The following is a 19,898-nucleotide window of genomic DNA, read 5'->3' as shown; positions in this document are numbered from 1 at the left end:
AATTACCTCATAGGGCACAGTTCTTATAAGGGGCTGCTCACATTAGGATTTAAACAGACTCTTTCAGCTACTTTTAGCCCTATAAGCCAAGCTTATAGACTCAAAGCAGGTGACTCGCTGAGTTTGCTCCTCTTTCCCCGTCGTTCCTCAGGGGTGAACGCTACAAGCCGACGCTCAGTGCATTGAGCAGGCCTGCTAAGTATTCCACTCGTGTTAATTTTCTAATGGGCAGCCGCTCAATGCATTCAGCGACGACTTTCAGTGCAGACACCGGGGTAGCAACAAGAAGGGCGAGTCTAACACTTACATCCCTGGACTCGGCGGGTCACCTACTTTCAGCCCATAAGCTTAGCTAGTATGAATAAAAGTAACTGACAGAGTTTCTGTAAGCATCCAAGAATCATATACTTTTTATACCAATAAAAAGTATAAAAACATGTCACTTCACATACTCATAGGCTAGAATGACTCAAATGTAGTTCAAATATGCATTCTTTTGACTGCATTTGACCTCTCATACTTTTTGTGAATGCTTTTTTTTTGTGTGGGATGGAAAAGCGTAGCTTACTACACTTTTTGTGTCTCATAAAAAAGTATGGAAACATATTTTTTTTTCCTTAAAACATCAATGGAAAATGTATGGACATGTATGAAAGTGTACAGCCATACTTTTAGCATATATGTTTTCTTTAGCAAATACCTTAAAGGCAAAAAAAGAAATAAATGTTCCACTATAAACTTTTTTTTTCTTGATTTAAAAGTTTACAGTGACAAATAAATACATATTTTAATGTAAAAACAGACACAAGTGTGCATTAAACCGATAGTCCTATGTTTTTTATACACATTTTAAAAACATACAGGTATGCTTAAAATGCTATAACGTTTGTATACTTTTTTCATGTACGTTTGACGTACATGAGAATCTTAATGTGAACAGCCCCTAACTTTACTACTGACATGCAGCATGACTATAATGAGAGGAACATTTGCAATCCAATTTGGGATTCAGGGTTTCCTAGGGGGCTTTCTCTTTCTGCCATTTTACAATGGCGCCATCTGCTGGCTAGAGCCAGTACTGCAGTAAGCGAAATGCGTGCCAGAGAGGCCCCTAACAACAGAGCTGTCAGTAATATACAGTAAGAATACCCTGCCGGACGTCTTCTGACATCAGAGCTGCACAGGCTTCAATTAGAATGTTGGACGACGTTAGACAGGGGATTGGAAAGGGTTAACTTACTACACAACATGCCGGATGAGATTCCATTTCTCTTCTCCCGCACTAGGTTGCAGCTGACCTTCTACCAGAAATCTGTGAGCAGCTGTTGGTCTCAGAACCAAATGAACAGGAAGAATTTGCTATATTTGCCAATAAAAACAAAGGTATTCTCTATCTTGTAGATGTACAAACAGGATTTAAAGAGCACCAGTCGGCTGTCTGGACATATCTGTGTCGCATTTTGCTTAGTGCTTTTAATTGTACCAGTCCTACATTATTCCTCCTCGAAATGTATGAATGAACTTGGTGTTACCTTTACCATGTCAAAAGGATGTGTCTCTACTAGAGATGAGCGAGCATACTCGCTAAGGGCAATTACTCGATCAAGCATTGTCCTTAGCGAGCACCTGCCTGCTCGGAAGAAAAGGTTCGGCTGCCGGCGGCGCGTGGGGAGCGGCCGGGGAGAGCGGGAAGGAACGGAGGGGAGATCTCTCTCTCCCCACTGCTACTCCCTGCTCACTGCCGCAACTCACCTGTCACCTGCGCCGGGAGCCAAACTTTTTCTTACGAGCGGGCGGGTACTCGCTAAGGACAATGCTCGATCGAGTAATTGCCCTTAGCGAGTATGCTTTCTCATCTCTAGTCTCTACACAATCTGATACTCTCAGTACTGATGGGACAGTATCAGACTGTGTAAGGACACGACCGCAAATGGTAACGGCTAATTGCCAATTTATTTATATACTGTATTTCCAGGATATATAAACAGAGGAATGTCTCAAAGCAGAAAAAAAACTGTTTCATGGGAAATACAAATAGTCACCTAAACAGATGTAACAGGAGAGTTGACAAAGCTAAGTCAAAAAAGCTATAAGAATGGAAAGTTAGTGGTTAGAGATGAGCAAGCACGCTCAGTTAAGGCAGTTACTCAAGCGAGCATCGCTCTTCTCGAGTAACTGCACACTTGTCCGAGAAAATTTGGGGGGGTGGCAGGGGGAGTGGGGGGGGGGGGAGAGTGAGAGAGATCTCGGATGAGTATGCAGTTAATCGAGAAGAGCGATGCTCACTCGAGTAACTGCCTTAACCGAGCGTACTCGCTCATCTCTATTAGTGGTAAAACATGTATGACCGTTTTTGCTTATTACAGGGGAGGTGGTGCGGCCCATGCGTGCTGGGGACTATATCCATGACTTTCTTCCCCAGGACAACTCTGTAACTCTGGAGTTCAGAAGAATCACATGGAAAGCCACGTTGAGGGGACGCAGTGAACTATATATACAAATACATTACAGCCAGGTACTATATCATGCAAAGAAATTGGGATATGCATTTATTCATGACACCATAAAAGAAACACATTTCCAATGCCTTACTGAGTTCTTCAATTGTGTTACCCCAACTTACGCTACACACATTAGTAGTGATCCATTATAAGGTCTATGATGTACATGCATCACTTTTTAGGTAAGAGAAACAAAATAATCTTGTAGATCTGATAGAAATAATCAGAAAGAAATAAAATTACAGCAAGCTTTCAAGGCTACTTAGGCCTCTTCATCAGACTGGTAGCCTTGAAAGCTTGCTGTAATTAAAAAGGTATCATGTCTACACAATTATTTTGTTTCTCTACTGACTAACACGGTACCAAAAATTTTTTTTTTACCTTTTAGGTCCGTCATGACTACATGCAAGGAAATGCTTTGGTTTTGAGCCCACCAGATAAGCTAGAGACATACACAGCAAAAGTGGCTGCTGTTTTGCACCGGATAAAGGGAATGAGCACACCGCCAGACAAGTGAGTAATTCCATACTATGTACACTATTTATGTAAAAAAGAAAAAAAAATCAAGCACCTAGGAGGAAGAGTTCTTTTGCTGCAAATCTTAGCATGTTACATCTCGGGCAGATATGCAAATTATTAGAAAGGACACCATTGTAGGCATTTACTAAAGTCGCCTTCGTATGGATGAACTCTTTCTACATCAGACGGCCAGGTTCTCAAAAAAGAAATACGACATAGTGATTATGGGAGATTTTAACTATCCAGACATTTACTGGAAATCAGACAAAAGTAATAGGTCCAACAAATTCTTATCCGCTCTTGCTGACAAATTTATCTTCCAAAAGGTAGAAGAGAAAACAAGGGGATCTGCTATCTTGGACCTAATTCTTATCAACCGGGGTAAAATGGTTGAGGAAGTAAGGGTGGCTGGGACCTTCGGAGGCAGTGATCATGTGATCCTTGAATTTTGTATAAAAAGTGGAGGAAGACCTGAGAAGACCCAGACGTCAAGGTTGGATTTCAGAAAGGCAGGTTTTAATGGACTTCAGAAGAGGGAAGAAAGGATCCAATGACTGGATGTTCTTAAGGACAGAAATATCTGAGAAGGACGGGAAATATTGCGAAATGAGATTCTGGAAGCCCTATTGTTAACGATCCCTAAAAGAAGGAAGAAACCTTTAAAGAGACCAGGATGGATGAACACAGAACTTACACTCGTGTTAAAAAGAAAGAAAGATATGTTCATTAAATGGAAAGATCTTCCCTGTGCTACTGGGGAAATGAAATAATGCAGGCTATCTATAAGCAGAAAGATGATAAGGGATCACTTAGCTAACTTAAGTGAATTCAAGTCTTCAGGTCTGGATGAATTCCATCCCAGCATACTGAAGAAAGCAGCAGAGGTGATTGCTGAACCATTTGCCGTAATCCTGGAGAACAGGAGAAGTTCCAGAAGATTGGAGAATGGAAAATGTTGTCCATATCTTCAACAAAAAGGAAGAATGTGGACCCAGGAAACTACAGGCCTGTGAGCCTGACTTCTATACCGGGAAAGATGTGTAAACAAATTATTAAACAGCATGTATACAAACACTTGGATGAGATGGAGTAATTAACTAGAGCCAGCATGGGTTTGTAACAATCAAGTCATGTGAGACAAATCTAATTTCCTACTATGACAGAATCACCAAATAGGTTGAGCAGGTAAATATGGGTTCGACAAGACAACTATTAGATGGATTCACAGCAGGCCGAGTGATCGTACTCAAAGAGTGGTCATAAATGACGGAATATCCAGTTGGATAAAATGTATCAAGTGGGCTACTCGAAGGTTCTGTCCTTGGTCCAGTGTTGTTCAGCATTTTTATATATGATTTAGATGAGGAAATTGAGGGGAAGCTGATCTAATTTGCTGACAACACAAAGATAGGAAGAATAGCTAATGCCAGAGAAGAGAGAGAGGATTCAAAAAGATCTAAACAAAGTTGAACATTGGGCCGCAACTAACAAAATGGTATTTAACAAGGAGATTTGCAACATACTACTGCAAATAGTTTTTTTATTTGCTTTTTACTGTATCTACTAGGTAATGACTCCTGATGACGGGTCACAGAAACGCGTTGAGTCCTTATTAATACTCGAGTCTTTTTCAGAATATCTGAGTTCCAGAAACAAGATCCTTTGCGTTTCCTTTGTGTCTAGAGCTGAAAGTGGAGTATTTAAGCTCTGGACACAATATATTTTTGCTATCTCGACAGAAATATAATCAACTACATGTTGTTCTCTGTGATTTTTTTTTTTCACTACAGCAAAATCTGATATGATGAAGAGTAGATAATTCATCATATCTTAGTTCTTAGGGCTCCTTCCCACGGACGGATTTCCGGCGCGTAATACGCGGCAAAAATCCGCCGTATTGCCCGCAGCTATTACGTTCTATTGAACCTTATAGCTGAATGTTCACGGTGCGGAATTCTATCGCGGAATTCTGCACCGTGAAATCACCCGTCCTCACCTGCGGCATGCTCTATTTGCCGCGGGTGTACGCGCTGACGGCTTCTATTGCAGTCAATGGAAAGCCCGTCCGTCACGCTATCTTCCGCTACAGCTCTCCGCCCACCGCCAGCTATATGACGCTGTGGGCATGCCATGTGACGCTGTGGGCGTGTCATGTGACGCTGTGGGCGTGTCATGACGCGGCCGGCGCGCCAAAGCATCATGCGGGATGGAAGACGCCGGATCCGCAGGTAAGTATGGGGTCTCTGGGGGGGCGCCGTGACGTGTGCAGCCGGCCTAACTGTCCTAATAGCTGGCTCAAATTGTGAGATATTGCACAGCTATTTAGCCTCACTTTCCAGCTATTTATTGATTATTTTGTTCCGAATGCCTTGATTTTAATAAGATTAATAAAAGTTACATTTTAGGAAATTTATTTTTCCTTTCGTTTTGGTCCAAGTCTGAGATTCTGTGTTGTAATTGGAGGTGCAGCTGTTATTGAAATTTGTAGCCCGACACTGATAGCTATCGCTGCCTAAAAAACCCTTTAATAGCAGTCTACAAATATCTGAAGGTCTGTCACACTGCAGAGGGATCAGCCCTATTCTCATTTGTACAAGGAAAGACTAGAAGCAATGGGATGAAACTGAAAGGCAGAAAACACAGTTTACATATTGGAAAAAACATTGCTAACTTTTGTACTATGCACCACAAAAGTCTAAAACCCCCTTCTATTAGAAAGTATTGTAATTCAGCAGGAACGGGGCTTCTCCGTCCTCCTTTGCTCTTCACTGCATCCTCCACAGTGAGGAGGAGTTTGAGTAGAGCAGAGGCGGAGCTTGCTCACTGCCATTCCATCCAATGCTATAGGACTATCAGAGATAGCTTGAGCACTGTACTGAACTTCTTTTTTGGCAATCCAGCACTCCATTTAAGCTCTGCCTCATTGTGTGGGTGTGGGTGTGGGGGGGTGCAGTGAGAAGGAAAGTGTGGACATGGGCCCCCCGTTCTCCTGATTCCAGTATTGAGACCTCCCTAGCTGTCAGAAATGTATCACCTGTCCTGTGAACAGGTTATAAATGTTAATTCTGGGAATACCCGTGTAACTATTGCTCTGCTTCTGTAGTACCCTTGCACCCAGGATGTACCCAACATTGGTGCACAGAGTCCTGTGACATCATTATGTCTATCTTTAGACATAAATAACTGGCTACAATGCAATGGTGTATACACATCACTCAAACTATTTCCCACAATGCAAACTATTCTGCATTTCGAGAAATGTTATTAACAGACAATAATGCGGTTTGGCACTTATGACCATCAAACAAGCAGGTTTCTATCAGCTAGAGTAAATAACCTTCTTACCGCAGCATAGGATACATGGCCAGCTATATATGCATCTACCTCCTACCTGACATTTTATAATTTTATGTAATTTACCAATAATATCCTTAAAATTTGGAATCTAATGATATACAAAGTAACATTCTTGGCCAAGTGGGAAAAAAAACCCAAAACCTCTGGACCTGGAAATAAAACCATCTACTATACACCACTTTCATACAGCAAAGGATGACGCCCACGGCAGCATAGATAGATGCAGTTGAAAATTTGAACCTTGATTCCTCCATACAGACAGTTGCTACGTTTCGACCTATGAATAGGTCTTTGCTTGACTAATTCCTATTCATAGGTCGAAACGTAGCAACTGTCTGTATGGAGGAATCAAGGTTCCCATTTTCAGCTGCATCTATCTATGCTGCCATGGGCGTCATCCTTTGCTGTATGTTCTCCATGTGGAACCAAGGTCTGGGTTCCTATTTCTGCGGCTTTGCATTTTCTTATTCCAGCCCTGGTGGATTCTGAGTGCTGCTTGTATACTCTCTATTTTACTACTCTACACCACTTTCAGATGTTTTTTCTCTTCTACAGACAAGAGTTGCTGGGATACATTCCGTCTTCTGTGCATAATCGTCTGAATCTACAGGCTGTACAGCAAATCCTCCTCCAGGAGCTGAAAACTTTGGAGAGTCTGAATGTCCAACAGGCCAAGCTGAAGTTTTTAGGTAAGGAAGCTCTGCAGAAATGTCAACATCAGTGGCTTCGTCACATCTGCCTTCCCAAAAAACACATAACATAAATTTTCATGAATCAATAGGAGCTATGCAAACAATACTAGGACATCTAAACTTGCCATAACTATGCTGCACGCAAACCGAAGGACATTCCTGCTGCAAGTTCTAGCCTACTGATGTGGCCAAAGGTTTTGAGACTGAAGCAGCAAACTTAGTGAAAACCAAAATTTGTGTCAGTGTCTTTAGATCTTTTAGGGTGGTTTCACATCGGCGCTGAAACCTTCATCCGCATATCTGGCATTCCAGGAAAGTGCTGGGCGGAAACTGAACCAACTCCGTTATAGTCAATGGAGTCCGTTTGGTTCGGTCATAAAACAGATTTCTTCAGCCAGGGGATTCCCCTTTCCTGCTCCCATAATGGAGCAGGAAAACTGAATCCCCGTGGCAGATGTGAAAGCAGCCTTAAGCCTTCTGCACACAACAGGGTCAGAACCGGAATTTGGGATCTGACTCTTGGCCCGGCTGGTTACCCTGCTTACCTGTCCGGATTCTTTTTTATCTGTACTACAGAAGTGCCAGCCGGCGCGCCTGCACAGTGCAGATAAAGCCGCGCCGTCACTAGACGAGGATGCGGATCCTGCGGCCTTTCAGCAATCATAATTGTGGAAGGGCCGCGGGATGGACAGCTTCCATTGACTTCAATGGAAGCCGTTCTCCCGGAAACCGCACAGAAGGGGAGTGTGCTGCAGTTTTGTGGTTCTCCGTAGGAGGCTATGGCAGTATTTGCTATGAAATCTGAGGGCAGCTGACGGCCTCGGATTCCACAAATCAAATCCACCGGTGTGCAGGAGCCCTTAGTCAGATGTTCTTATGGTTACTGAAGTACAATTAAGCATTTCATAGTTTTTTACACTTTGACAAATACATCGAGTTTAGGCAAAGATTCAATATTTACAGAATTGACCCTTATTTTTCAATTCACCCTGGCATGCTTGATATCAGCTTCCGAGCCAAATCCTGACTGATGGCAACCTATTCTTGCCTAATCAGTGTTTAGTGTTAATCACAACTTCTGTGTTTTTTGTTTGCTCACCTGTTTATTGAGCATTGACCACAAGTTCTCAATGGGATTGAGATCTGGAGAGTTTCCTCGCTATGGACACAAGATATTAATGTTTTGTTCACTGGAATGTGCTGGAATAAGCATTACTTATCACCAAATTGCTCCTGGCTCGTTGGGAGAAGTTGCTCTTGGAAGAGGTTTAGATACCATTCTTTATTTGTGGCAGTGTCCTCATGCAAAATTGTGAGTGAGGCCGCTCCTTTGGATGAAATGGTCTCAGGATGCTTTACTGTTGACTTATAACATGGGACTCATGATTGTGCTCACCTTTTCTTCTACGGACAGTCATTCTTCCAGATGCCCCAAACAGTTTGAAGGGCGTTTCATCTGAGAATCCCTGCACTTCCTGCAGAATGTTAGTCCGTCCTTGATGTTTTTCTTGGAGAGAAGTTGCTTCTTTACTGCCCGTCTTGACACCAGGCCAACCTCCACAAGCCTTTTTCTCGCTGTGCATGCAGATACACTGACACCTACCTGCTGCCACTCCTGAGTGAGCTCTGCACTGATGCTGAACCAAATGCATAGTTAAATCCTCCTTAGGAGGCGGTGCTACTACTTGTTGGACTTTCTTGGGCCCCCTGAAACTCTCTTCTTTACATGGGATTTTTTTGATTAAGTTAATAGTCATGGCTAGGAATGATTTTGCAATTTATTGCAATTCATCTGATCCCTCTTTATAAAAATCTCGAGTTAATGCAAATTGCCACCATATACATTGAAGCAGTAAACTTTGACCAAGTTTACCGCATGCAGCTCCCACTTCAACCTGCTGTACCTCTGCCTAAAATAGGGCTATTGCTAGCTCTTGGCTTTCAAACAAGATGAGAACTACCACCATAGCTCCATTCTAACTGAAGATACAGCCATTAGAATAGCTCTGTGCCCCCTCCAAAAAAAAAAACAGGGTTCAGACAAAACAGTAAGGTAATTTCCTTCTTGCCTGAGTACCGTTCAGGCAGAACTGTTAGATGGTTAGTGATGAGCTAGGACAGTGTGACATTAGGATACCGGAGTCATTTATAATGATCCATTTTCAGCACTAGTCATTTCATGCTATACTAGTTATTACTAAGATTGCATGCACTAAATCTTAGCTATAGTAATGCATCAATTCTAACCTTTGCCTGTGTATGTGGAAATTGACTCCTGATGTATGCTCATCCCTTTAGAAACTGTATCTACACTTCCACTGTTTGAATACAATGTATTCCCTGTAAAAAGGATCAGCAATCCTGGGATTGTTACCCCTTGCTTTGTGGCCGTCAACCATCAAGAACTCCTCGTACTACAAAACAACAGCCAGGTATGTGCTTACTGCATCTCTATAATACAATGTATGAAAGTGATTAATAATGCTCCCCCTCCATGCAGGACACCTGCGAATAACGTGAATTTCCATATTTTATCACTGCCCTGACTAATCTATTGGAAAGACTGCTTACATTACCTAACAATCCTAGTTTGCCTGAACTCTTGTCCAGCTTAAAGGGGTTGTCCCGCGAAACAAAGTGGGTGTATACACTTCTGTATGGCCATATTAATGCACTTTGTAATGTACATTGTGCATTAATTATGAGCCATACAGAAGTTATTCACTTACCTGTTCCGTTGCTAGCGTCCTCGTCTCCATGGTGCCGTCTAATCTTCAGCGTCTAATCGCCCGATTAGACGCGCTTGCGCAGTCCGGTCTTCTCCCTTCTGAATGGGGCCGCTCGTGCCGGAGAGCGGCTCCTCGTAGCTCCGCCCCGTCATGTGTGCCGATTCCAGCCAATCAGGAGGCTGGAATCGGCAATGAACTGCACAGAAGACCTGCGGTCCACCGAGGGTGAAGATCCCGGCGGCCATCTTCACAAGGTAAGTAAGAAGTCACCGGAGCGCGGGGATTCGGGTAAGTACTACCCGTTTTGGTTTTTTTTATCCCTGCATCGGGTTTGTCTCGCGCCGAACGGGGGGGGGCTATTGAAAAAAAAAAAAAAAACGTTTCAGCGCGGGACAACCCCTTTAAGGAAAATGTCCACCCTGGAATATCAACCTGATTTTTAACTAGTTCCAATATTCTGTGTGGTTTTACTTCTTAACATATCTTTGTATCAGAAAAAGAAAGCTTTGCCTGCTATAGATCTTCAAAGCTCCTTGATGAACAGATTTCAAAGATAACATTCTGGTTGCTTGCAGTCACATCTAGGGGGAGCCTAGGAGCTCAGTGCATACATGCCCTATACAGAGCCCTGAAGCTCCCACATGATGACTGCTGCAGCTCTCACTAGCAGATTACATCCTGTACATGTTCTCCATTCTTTATACCTGTGTGTAATATAAATGAAACTATTTATTGATGCATGTATGTTGTGTACGCAGCAACCAAGCCTGAGTGTTAATCTACAAGATGTGCAGAGCATGCGTACCATGCGTCCTCTGGATAGCAACACATTTCCGGGAGTGGAGCTGCACTACGGCACAGCTGCTCAACCTCACACATTGTGGATGGAACTCCAGGAGGTGAGTAAGATGGACAGCTTTGGTTAAGAATAGTGAAATTCTGTAAATTGAATGTCCATGCTGGGTAAGGATCTTGGTTCTCATCAAAAGAGTCACGGGAGGTCCAGGTGTTACTACTGTAACAATGCGTCCATATTACAGCTGTGTGAAAATGGCCTAAGGGTACACAAAGGGAATCCGCACCAGCATAAACATCAAAATTTGCAGCAGAATTAACCCTTTCAACTAAAGTGGATCTATGTCAAAATACACACAGATGGTGCAGTTTTTTTACATGGAATTTGTTGTTTTTACGCTGCAGAAAATTTGCACCAATTCCACTGTGTGAACATATCTTAACCCCTTAGTGACCGCCTTATAGTGTTTTTACATCCTGCCGTAGCAGGACGTGGTATGGAAGGAGATCGCGCTGCCATCTCCCTCCATACATCGCGGGCATCGGCTGTTTATTACAGCTGACACCGGCAGGTAACAGCTCCGACCAGCACAGGTGATCAGGGCTGTTAACCCTTTAAATGCCGCTGTCAATTATGACCGTGGCATTTCAATCCCCTGACCGATGTTCAGGGGTCCAGTACTCATTTATTTTCAGCCCCACTTGAGCACTATTCACCAATCAGGTTGCCGGAATTCTGAAACAAACAACCCAAACAACCAATCAAGTTGCTGGAATTGTGAATCAGAACTAATCAGGTTGCTGGATTTGCTGAATAGTTCAAAAGGGGGATGAAAATAAATATATGCGTCCAGTACGGCTCCCCAAGATGAGATCGCAGGAAGCCGTGCGGATGTCATGGCAGCCAGGGGCCTTCTGAAAGGTTCCAGGGCTGTCATGGCAGAATGCCATGGGCTGCCTGTCAGATCGCAGTATGATGTAATGCTATGGCATTACATCATACGGCAGAAGCGATCAAAGCACCGCATGTTGTGGTCCCCTCTGGAGACTAAAAGAAAAGTAAAAATATCAATAAAGTTTTACTTTTTTTTTTTTAAGTTTAAAATAAAATCTAAATAAATCAAAAATACATATTTGGTATTGTTGCCTCCGTAAAAGTCCAGTCTATCAGAGTAACCCATTATTTACCCCGCATGGTAAATGCTGTCTGAAAAAAACAAAAAAAAACAAAAACACCAGAAATGCGCTTTTTTGGTCACCCCGTTTCCAAGAAAAAATGCAATTAAAAGCAATCAAAAAGTTGTACGTATTCCAAAACTATACCACCGGAAACTACGGTACGTACCGCACAAAATAAGCCCTCGCACAACTATGTCGACGGAAAAATAAAAATGTTATTGCTCTTAGAAGAGGGTGGCAGAAAATAATTGAAAAAAATTAAATATTTTTGAAGAAAAAAAAAAAAACAAATACTACTGCAAAACAAAAAACTACATGAGTTTGGTATTTTAGTAATCGTACTGACCCCTAGAATAAAGTTATATCATTTTTGTTGCAGTTTGTGCGCCGTAGAAATAAGATGCACCAAAAGATGGCAGAATTTCATTTTTGCATTTTTCGCCACTTAGAATTTTTTTTTAGTTTTTCAGTACATTATATGGTACATTAAATAGTACCATTGAAAAATACAACTCGTCCTGCAAAAAACAAGCCCACAGACAGCTAAGGCGATGGATAAATTAAAAAGTTATGATTTTGTAAAAAGGAGGGGGGGGGGACAAAAATGAAAAAAAAAAGGTTGGTCACTAAAGGCCCATTTAGACGCAACAATTATCGCTCAAAAGCCGTCTTTTGAGAGATAATTGTTGTGTGTAAATGTTCGCCCATTGTGCAGATTTCGTTATGCCTTCGCTCAGCGTTGTTGAAAGACAACGATGAGCCTTATCAGGGATTCACAGCGGGATACAGCTGATACTATTGCTTCAGCTGTATCCCGCTGTCTGATGACAGCTGGGTATGAAGAACAGAGCAGTCCAGGTCTGTTCTCCATACCTGGCACGGAGCGCATAACAGCCGGGCTCTCTGTGCAGAAAACATCTGGATGCAGAAGACAAGCGGGGATACCCAGCTTGTCTTCTGCATCCTCCGATCCGAGCGCTCGGCTGTATAACAGCCGGGCGCTGGAGCAGGGGAACAGCTGTATGCAGAAGACAAGCAGGGACACCCCGCTTGTCTTCTGCATCCTCCGCTGGCAGCGCAAGGTGATCGCTCATCTTGAGGGTTCATCTTGCACTGTAAATGACACAAAAGTCACTTGAGCGACATCTTTTGAGCGATTATCGTTGTGACTAAATCAGCCTTTAAGGTTAAGACAGTGGCATGTGAAGGGGGCCATATGGCATTACAAAGAGTCCACCTGCTTCCCCTACTAGTCTTTACCACTATATAGTACTCCAGAGTCACGTTCGGTTGTCATTTGCAAAGACTATTTCTCAAAAGAACATGGCTACCAGAAACATACTGAGATATAGGCCATAATAGAATGACCCCCATTGTCTGGTTCATGCAAACAGCTGTATTACAGCCACAAGATCGGGATTCCCTGTGATGTTGCTGAACTGACCATAGGGATTTGGACCATAGCATACTTCACTTTCAATTCAGTAGAAATGCAGGATTGCCGTAAATCAGCCGCTAAAATGAAGTCACGTTTGTGTAGGCTGTTGCCATCTGCAGATGACGATTAGATTCTTTTTCACCAGACTTGAGATCTCAGTGGGTTTGGGCAGATGAAAGTGACCGTCCAGACCTGGACAAAGATGGCCACACCGCTTCTCTGGTAGTCAAAGACACTACACCTGCTTTGATTGACCAGTGATGTCTACATGACCAGTGCTGGCAAGTCAGAGCAGCATGTAGCATCTTGGACTACCAATGTATACTAGAGTACAGTATGCATCTGGTAGTCAGAGAACCGCTCCAGCCATCTTTGTCCAGGATTGGAGGGTCACTTTAACATGTAAACTTTAGCTGGGGGACGTCAGCCAACACTGAATGTTCTAACTTTTGATTTTTCTTACTCCTACAGGCTAAGCAGCTGTACCACACGATGGCCTTAATCATAGAGACCCAGGACACGGCTGCTCACTGAGTGCGAAGCTTCTTTATAGATAAACATAAATGACTGCCTGTAAAGATTATTCTTACTTCAAAGTCAACTGGGAACGCCATTGGTGTCTTCACAATGGGCCACTAGGCTAGGATCAGTTGCGCCAATCTTCAAGTTCTGAGCATAGTCCATTACACTGTAGTCATCAGATGCATACCAGTCTGCGCAATTTTTTTACAACCTAATTTTTATGGATAAGTTCTAATTGTTGGTAAATATCCTACGTTCATGATCTAGAGTTAGTAAAATGTCAACAGTAATACATGGGTGAGGGTTCCCTAATATAAAGCAGGCCATGAACAAGTACATATTCCACCAAGACTGTGGCCACAGACTAGGCTAAGAATTGAATAGTCTACACTACAGAAAGGGAGATATTGTCTAGAGCCAGTGCCTGCCTTAGGTTAGATGACACCCTGTGCAGATTCACTGTGGCCTTCCCATCATAAGAAAACTCCATATATATTGCACTGATAGGCAGTCTGACTGAAGCTTGTGCAAAAAGCAGCAAGATAGCAGCACAACCACACAAGAACAACTCAGTAAATAACTATAGTACCAGAACAAAGCTCACAACATAGATACAACCCCAAAACCAAGCTCATAACAAATACAACATGAACCACTCTTGGTACATAGATACAATACCAGAAATTAGCTCATAGCATAAATACAGCCCTTTAAACCAAGCTCATACCACTAATACAGTAGCAGAACGTAGGGACTGTATTGTGGGGATGCAGAAGGGCTGACAGCGGCACCTCGGATCATCAGAGAGGAGGAGATAAGAGCCAGGAGGAGGATGATTCATGTAGCTCCACAAGATGTTGCAGCACAAAGGATGATCATCTGGCTGGATGGACCTAAGAAAGGTGATCACGCCCATCCTACATCTGCCTGGTGATCCCCCTACTAACTGGCAGCCAGCACCATGTGTGATGAGGAGGGACACATGTAGCCAAGGCCGGCCATGTCTACAGCCTCTGATTATCCGCAAGGCTTTAGCTCAGGGATTCTGCAACTGGTATCCATTGTGTTACGGAAAGTCTCAGCAGCTGAAGATCATCGGCTATAGAGGCCACCGTCCAGTTCAATAGAATGATGTTCTAGGGAGCAAACTGAGAATACCCGAACCAAGTACTTACGGAGACAGAATTCTGTAAAAGTAGAAATGTGTTAATGTGACGCGGAGCCTGTGGTGAAGCCTCCATTATAAACTGCCTTTTTGGTTAAAATGGTTTCTGCAGCAAATACTAAATCGGATATCATTGTATGTACTTCACTGAGGAAACTTCCAACGCTACGATGTAAAGTATTAAAGTGATTAAACAATATACTGACTATAGAGCATCATTATAAAAAAAAAAAACGCCAGATAGACAAACACCATGAGGGATACAACATAATTGTCAGTGTCTATGAGAAGCAGAGAGGATGTTCTCCCTCTACAGGATTACCCATATATGCCCCTACACATGGCGAGGTCGATGGATGAACTCTACATATGCCTAATGAATACAGAAGCCTATTTTATGTAAAGAAATGACCTTCACCGCTTCCAACATCAGACTGTTCTATAGCGTCTCTGAGCTCATAGTGATAAAGGATATTATGGTCACATCTGGGTAAAGGCTCATTTGGACACAACGAGAATCGCTCAAAAATCGCTCAAAGCAGTCTGTGCACTGACATTGTGCAGTTTTTGTGCACGAGTGGCTGATCACTGAATTCTAGCTTGCTAGAATTGAGCAATCAGCTGTTATCAGCAGAGCAGGCTGTTTTCAGCTGATTGAACTGATAAGATTCCCTGTGCCTGTGTCCTGCTGTGAATTCACAGCAGGGGCACTAGGAGTCAGGGCTGAGAAGAATACATTTGTTTGCTTATGCAAAACAGCTGTATTGTTCTATTAGTGGCCACTGCTGTGTCCCACTCTGCCTGCATAGCTCTATAGTAGCTAATTAGCTACTATAAAGTATGCAAAGATGATCACTCAAAACTGTCACTCAAACTATCATTTGAGTGATCTTTAAGTGTAAATGGGGTCTTAAGTTATATGAAAAGTATGCATGACACGACTATTTTCTTGGTTACCCCGTCTAGAACAGAAATAGCTTTTTTTTCAGTCTTCTATGCATTTATAGTCATGTAATCTTTCCCATACACATATGTAATATCAGACTGATAGGGAGGTCTGACTCCCAACAGCCCCATAATCAGCTACTGCGCTCTGCGTGTCCCTTTTATTATTCACCAGGCGCGATGCTATAGATTTTGTAGCAGTTCTGTCTGGTATTGCAGCTCAGTCCCATTAAAGAGAGTAAGGCTGAGCTGCAGTACCACGGACATGTGCTGCAATACCAACAGAGCTGTGCCTTGTAAACCATAGACACGCCACCTGTGGCAGTGCAAAAGCCACTTTTAGTCACCTGATTGGCGAGGGTTTTTGGGAGTCAGACCCCACCGATCTGATATTGATAGCCTATTCTCAGGACATGGCTATCAACATCAATGTAATGGAAGTCTCCTTTAATTTTGCCATCATACAATGCTAGAAATAATACCTTTTTTCCCTTGTTTTATCTTTTCAGACATAAAGCATTAAGATTATTCGGAAATGCGTTCATTATTGTGACAGTATCATACCACTGCTATAAATGCTAGACAGAATTGGGCTAAAGGGGTTTTCCAGGCAGCGCCTGCCGGGAGACACTGGGGTCAGAGCGGAAGCCGCTGCTCCGACCCCTGTGTAGTGTCTGGCGCTTGTTATTCTAGGTGCAGCTCCCATTGATTTCAATAAGAGCTCCGCCTGTTCTGCCTCCGATTTATCCGGGTGGGCCCTACTTAAAGAATTAAATCTGATTATAAGGGGTTTTCTAAGTTCTGTGGTGGCCTGCTACAATTTTTTATTTGGAAGGGAAACTAAGGTGACCTGCTTCTTATAAATCAAACAGTTTACATTTTTTAAAAATAAATTTAAAAAAATGTATAAAAAAAAAACAAAAAAACAATAAAATGTAAAGAACTTTCACACAGTACACAAATAATAGTAACCAGTGTCAGGCAGCTGCTGCCAAAGCAAATGCAATCATGAGGTGCATCAAAATAGGGGTAGGGGCACATGGAAAATTGTGTACAGCTTTGGGCACCGATACTCAAGAAGCACATTTCAGAGCTTGAGCGGATACAAAGGCACGCAACTAAAGGAATAAATGGAATGGGTGACTACAATACCCAGAGAGGTTATCAAAATTGGGGTTCCTAAGTTAAAAAAAAAAATGCCCGAGGGGCGACCTAATAACTATGTATAGATATATCAGGGGACAATACAGAGATCTCTCCCATCCTCTATTTATACCCAGGACTGTGACTAACAAGGGGGCGTCTTCTATGGCTAGAGAAAAGAAGGTTTCTACACCAACATAGAAGGGGATTCTCTACTGTAAGAGCAGTGAGACTGTGGAACTCTTTGCCTGAGGATGTGGTGATGGCAAACTGACTAAAAGAGCACAAAAGGGTCCTGGACGTGTTTCTTCAGTGTTACAATATTACATGTTATATCAGTGATCACTTCAGAAGGGTTGTTGATCAGAGGATTATTCTGATCCCAGATTGGAGTCAGGAAGGAATTTTTTTTCCTGAAACGATTTAGTTTCTACCTCATTCGGTTTTTTTCACCTTCCTCTGAATCAACATTGGGGGGTAACAGGAACTATTTTTTTCAGGTTTACATACTATGTTACTATAGTGCCCAAATAATAGAAGTCCACCTCCTCTCCTGTGATCACTTATCACAAGTCCTACTACTTTATGATGGGAGAGGGAAGGAAGAAAGAACACTGAAGCCAAGCGGAGCTACAGGAGATTGCTGCAGCAGACAGTCACATTAGAACAGAGAGGCAGTTTCCAGTCCTCCGTTTATTACATTGTCGCTCATGTACATAAACATATACAAAGACCCTGGAAGTATAGAAAACAATCATGGCGCTACGATGGCTTGATAAAAACAAAACATTTAATTTTAATATTAAATAATAATTTCTATTGTCTCCATTTATAGACAAACTATTTCCCAGCCAAAAGCAACAAATGTTAAATAAAATACCTGAAAAGTCAAAGTCTTTGTCATGGAAGGAGGGAGTAGAATAAATCTGAACAGACAGATGAAAGTGAGGAAATAGTAGCAGCAGGAACAGATCAGATCTGTGAATACTATAGCTATTGAGCAACCACCCTCCACTAGATGGCAGTATTGTAGAGGTTAGAACTAGCAGCAGCTACAGGGAAGTCCACTTAGATTGACTTCAGATCAGGTCTGTAACTTTGGTTTTAAAGAACCTAAAGCACTTCAGTTAAAGCGACCCTCCGAGCCTGGAGAAACAAAGATGACCACCTCGGCTTCACTAGTATAAGACGCTACATCTGCTTTGATTGATCAGTGCTGGTCAGTTAGATGAGCTTGTAGTGTCTTAGACCAGTGTTTCCCAACTCCAGTCCTTAGGGACCCCCACAAGTCATGTTTTCAGGATTTCCTCAGTATGGCACAGGTGATGTAATTATAGTCAGTGCCTCAGACATTGCTACAGGTGTTCTTACCATAGGATATCCTGAAAACATGACCTGTTGGTGGTCCCCGAGGACTGGAGTTGAGAAACACGGTCTTGGACTACCAATGCATACTAAATACACAGTATTCATGGAACAGTCAGAGAAGCGGTTTGGCAATTCTTTTTTTTTCTCCAGGCCTGAAGGGTCGCTTTAAGAATAGTTAGAGGAGACAATAAGAAGGGAAGGACCCTAAACAAGACACCATGTACAGTATTGCTCAGGTCAGTTGTAATGGAGACAGGACAGGGAGCATTACCTGTCCATGTCACTGCAGCATTAGGGATAATACAAAGTAGTAACGGGTCTGCTTGTAGCCCAGAAATCAGAAGTTAAATATTTCTTCTTCCTATAAAACCATTTTCATTCTAATAAGTGGTGAGAGCAGCAAGTACTGCGAACAATAAGCCCCCTCCCAGGACACTGGCCATGAGGTAGCCTGTAAGTGCATAGAAGTCAGCAGGATGGGCACTACATGCCGGTCTTCTGCCATCAGGTGGTAGCATGCAGCAGCTCCTGCCAGTCTGTTTCACTCTCACACCTTGTCCGATTCTTAAAAAACATCTTGATCAGTTTCTGAGCTTCTTCCTTTACTGAGGGAAAGAAGGGAAAAATGAGTGACGTTGGGGAACAATTCTATCTTCTGACATCTACGGTAACATAGGAAGTATATTCAGGCTGAAAACCTGCAGAGGGATGCTGGAAGAACCGAATCCATGGTGGGCATCCCGTCCATTCAGCATCCTACCTACAGCACTGTAAGAAGTGCTCTCCATCTTGTCACCCACCAGTTGGCGCAAAGGAGCCTGCACTGAAATCTTTTAACCATTATGTATTATATCTAGTTTATTAAGTGTGCTACATCATTAATGATAATTAGTAATGATAAATTGTAATGTTAAGTCTAAAAAGCCACCATATATGTGGTCGACAAAATAATGAACCGTATGGATATGCCATAAGAGCTCCAGAATGGAACAACCCTATTAGAAGAGGGCCAATACATACTGCAGGCACTGTACAGTAAATGCATAGGGATCCCCCTAATTGCAGTTCTGTAGCTGGACATGCCAATTAAAACAAGAGTCCAGATGCATCCTGTTCATTAGTAGCAGTTTACATGTGGTTACTGCAGATCATCCACAGCGTGGAAGTGGCTGACAACCTGCGCTCATCAGGTCTTATTATCACAGCTCTCCTGTGCCAGCTGGATATTACCAGCAAGACCTCCAGGCTCTGAATGTAAAGAACTTTTCTGTTCACTGGCAGCAAGCAGAAATCCTATGTATGGTAACTGAAAACTATATTAGCAAGTTGTAAAACATTTCATTATCCAATGAGCACCATTATATAAAATAACCATCAATCTAATGATATTTAGGGTGGCGCTTATAAAGCCATATTCCACAATATAGATACGACGTTTAGGTAGGATTTAAAGGGCCACGATGGTGATTTTTTCCCCCCCTTCACTATGGATATAGCTATTTCCCCAGTACATATTAGTAAGCTAGTGTTACCTTGGTTAGTTAT

General features: G+C 42.6%; 1 protein-coding gene across 1 annotated transcript in view; it reads left to right on the top strand.

Annotated features, from left to right (window-relative positions):
- The window catches only part of LOC136587779 (unconventional myosin-XVB-like), a 90,775-nt gene extending 75,698 nt beyond the window's left edge, over nt 1-15,077 (top strand). Inside the window, exons 38-44 of the mRNA XM_066586542.1 lie at nt 1,287-1,383; nt 2,367-2,515; nt 2,890-3,014; nt 6,933-7,066; nt 9,368-9,501; nt 10,557-10,697; nt 13,682-15,077. Coding sequence (XP_066442639.1) covers nt 1,287-1,383; nt 2,367-2,515; nt 2,890-3,014; nt 6,933-7,066; nt 9,368-9,501; nt 10,557-10,697; nt 13,682-13,744 — 843 coding nt within the window. The 3' untranslated portion in view covers nt 13,745-15,077. The remainder of the gene's footprint in view (nt 1-1,286; nt 1,384-2,366; nt 2,516-2,889; nt 3,015-6,932; nt 7,067-9,367; nt 9,502-10,556; nt 10,698-13,681) is intronic.
- Nucleotides 15,078-19,898: the final 4,821 nt, after the last annotated feature.

The sequence above is a fragment of the Eleutherodactylus coqui genome, chromosome 13 (assembly GCF_035609145.1).
Source record: "Eleutherodactylus coqui strain aEleCoq1 chromosome 13, aEleCoq1.hap1, whole genome shotgun sequence".
Classification (NCBI taxonomy): Eukaryota; Metazoa; Chordata; class Amphibia; order Anura; family Eleutherodactylidae; genus Eleutherodactylus; species Eleutherodactylus coqui.
The sequence above is the reverse complement of the archived record's forward strand: the minus strand, read 5'-3'. Positions and strand labels throughout refer to the sequence as shown.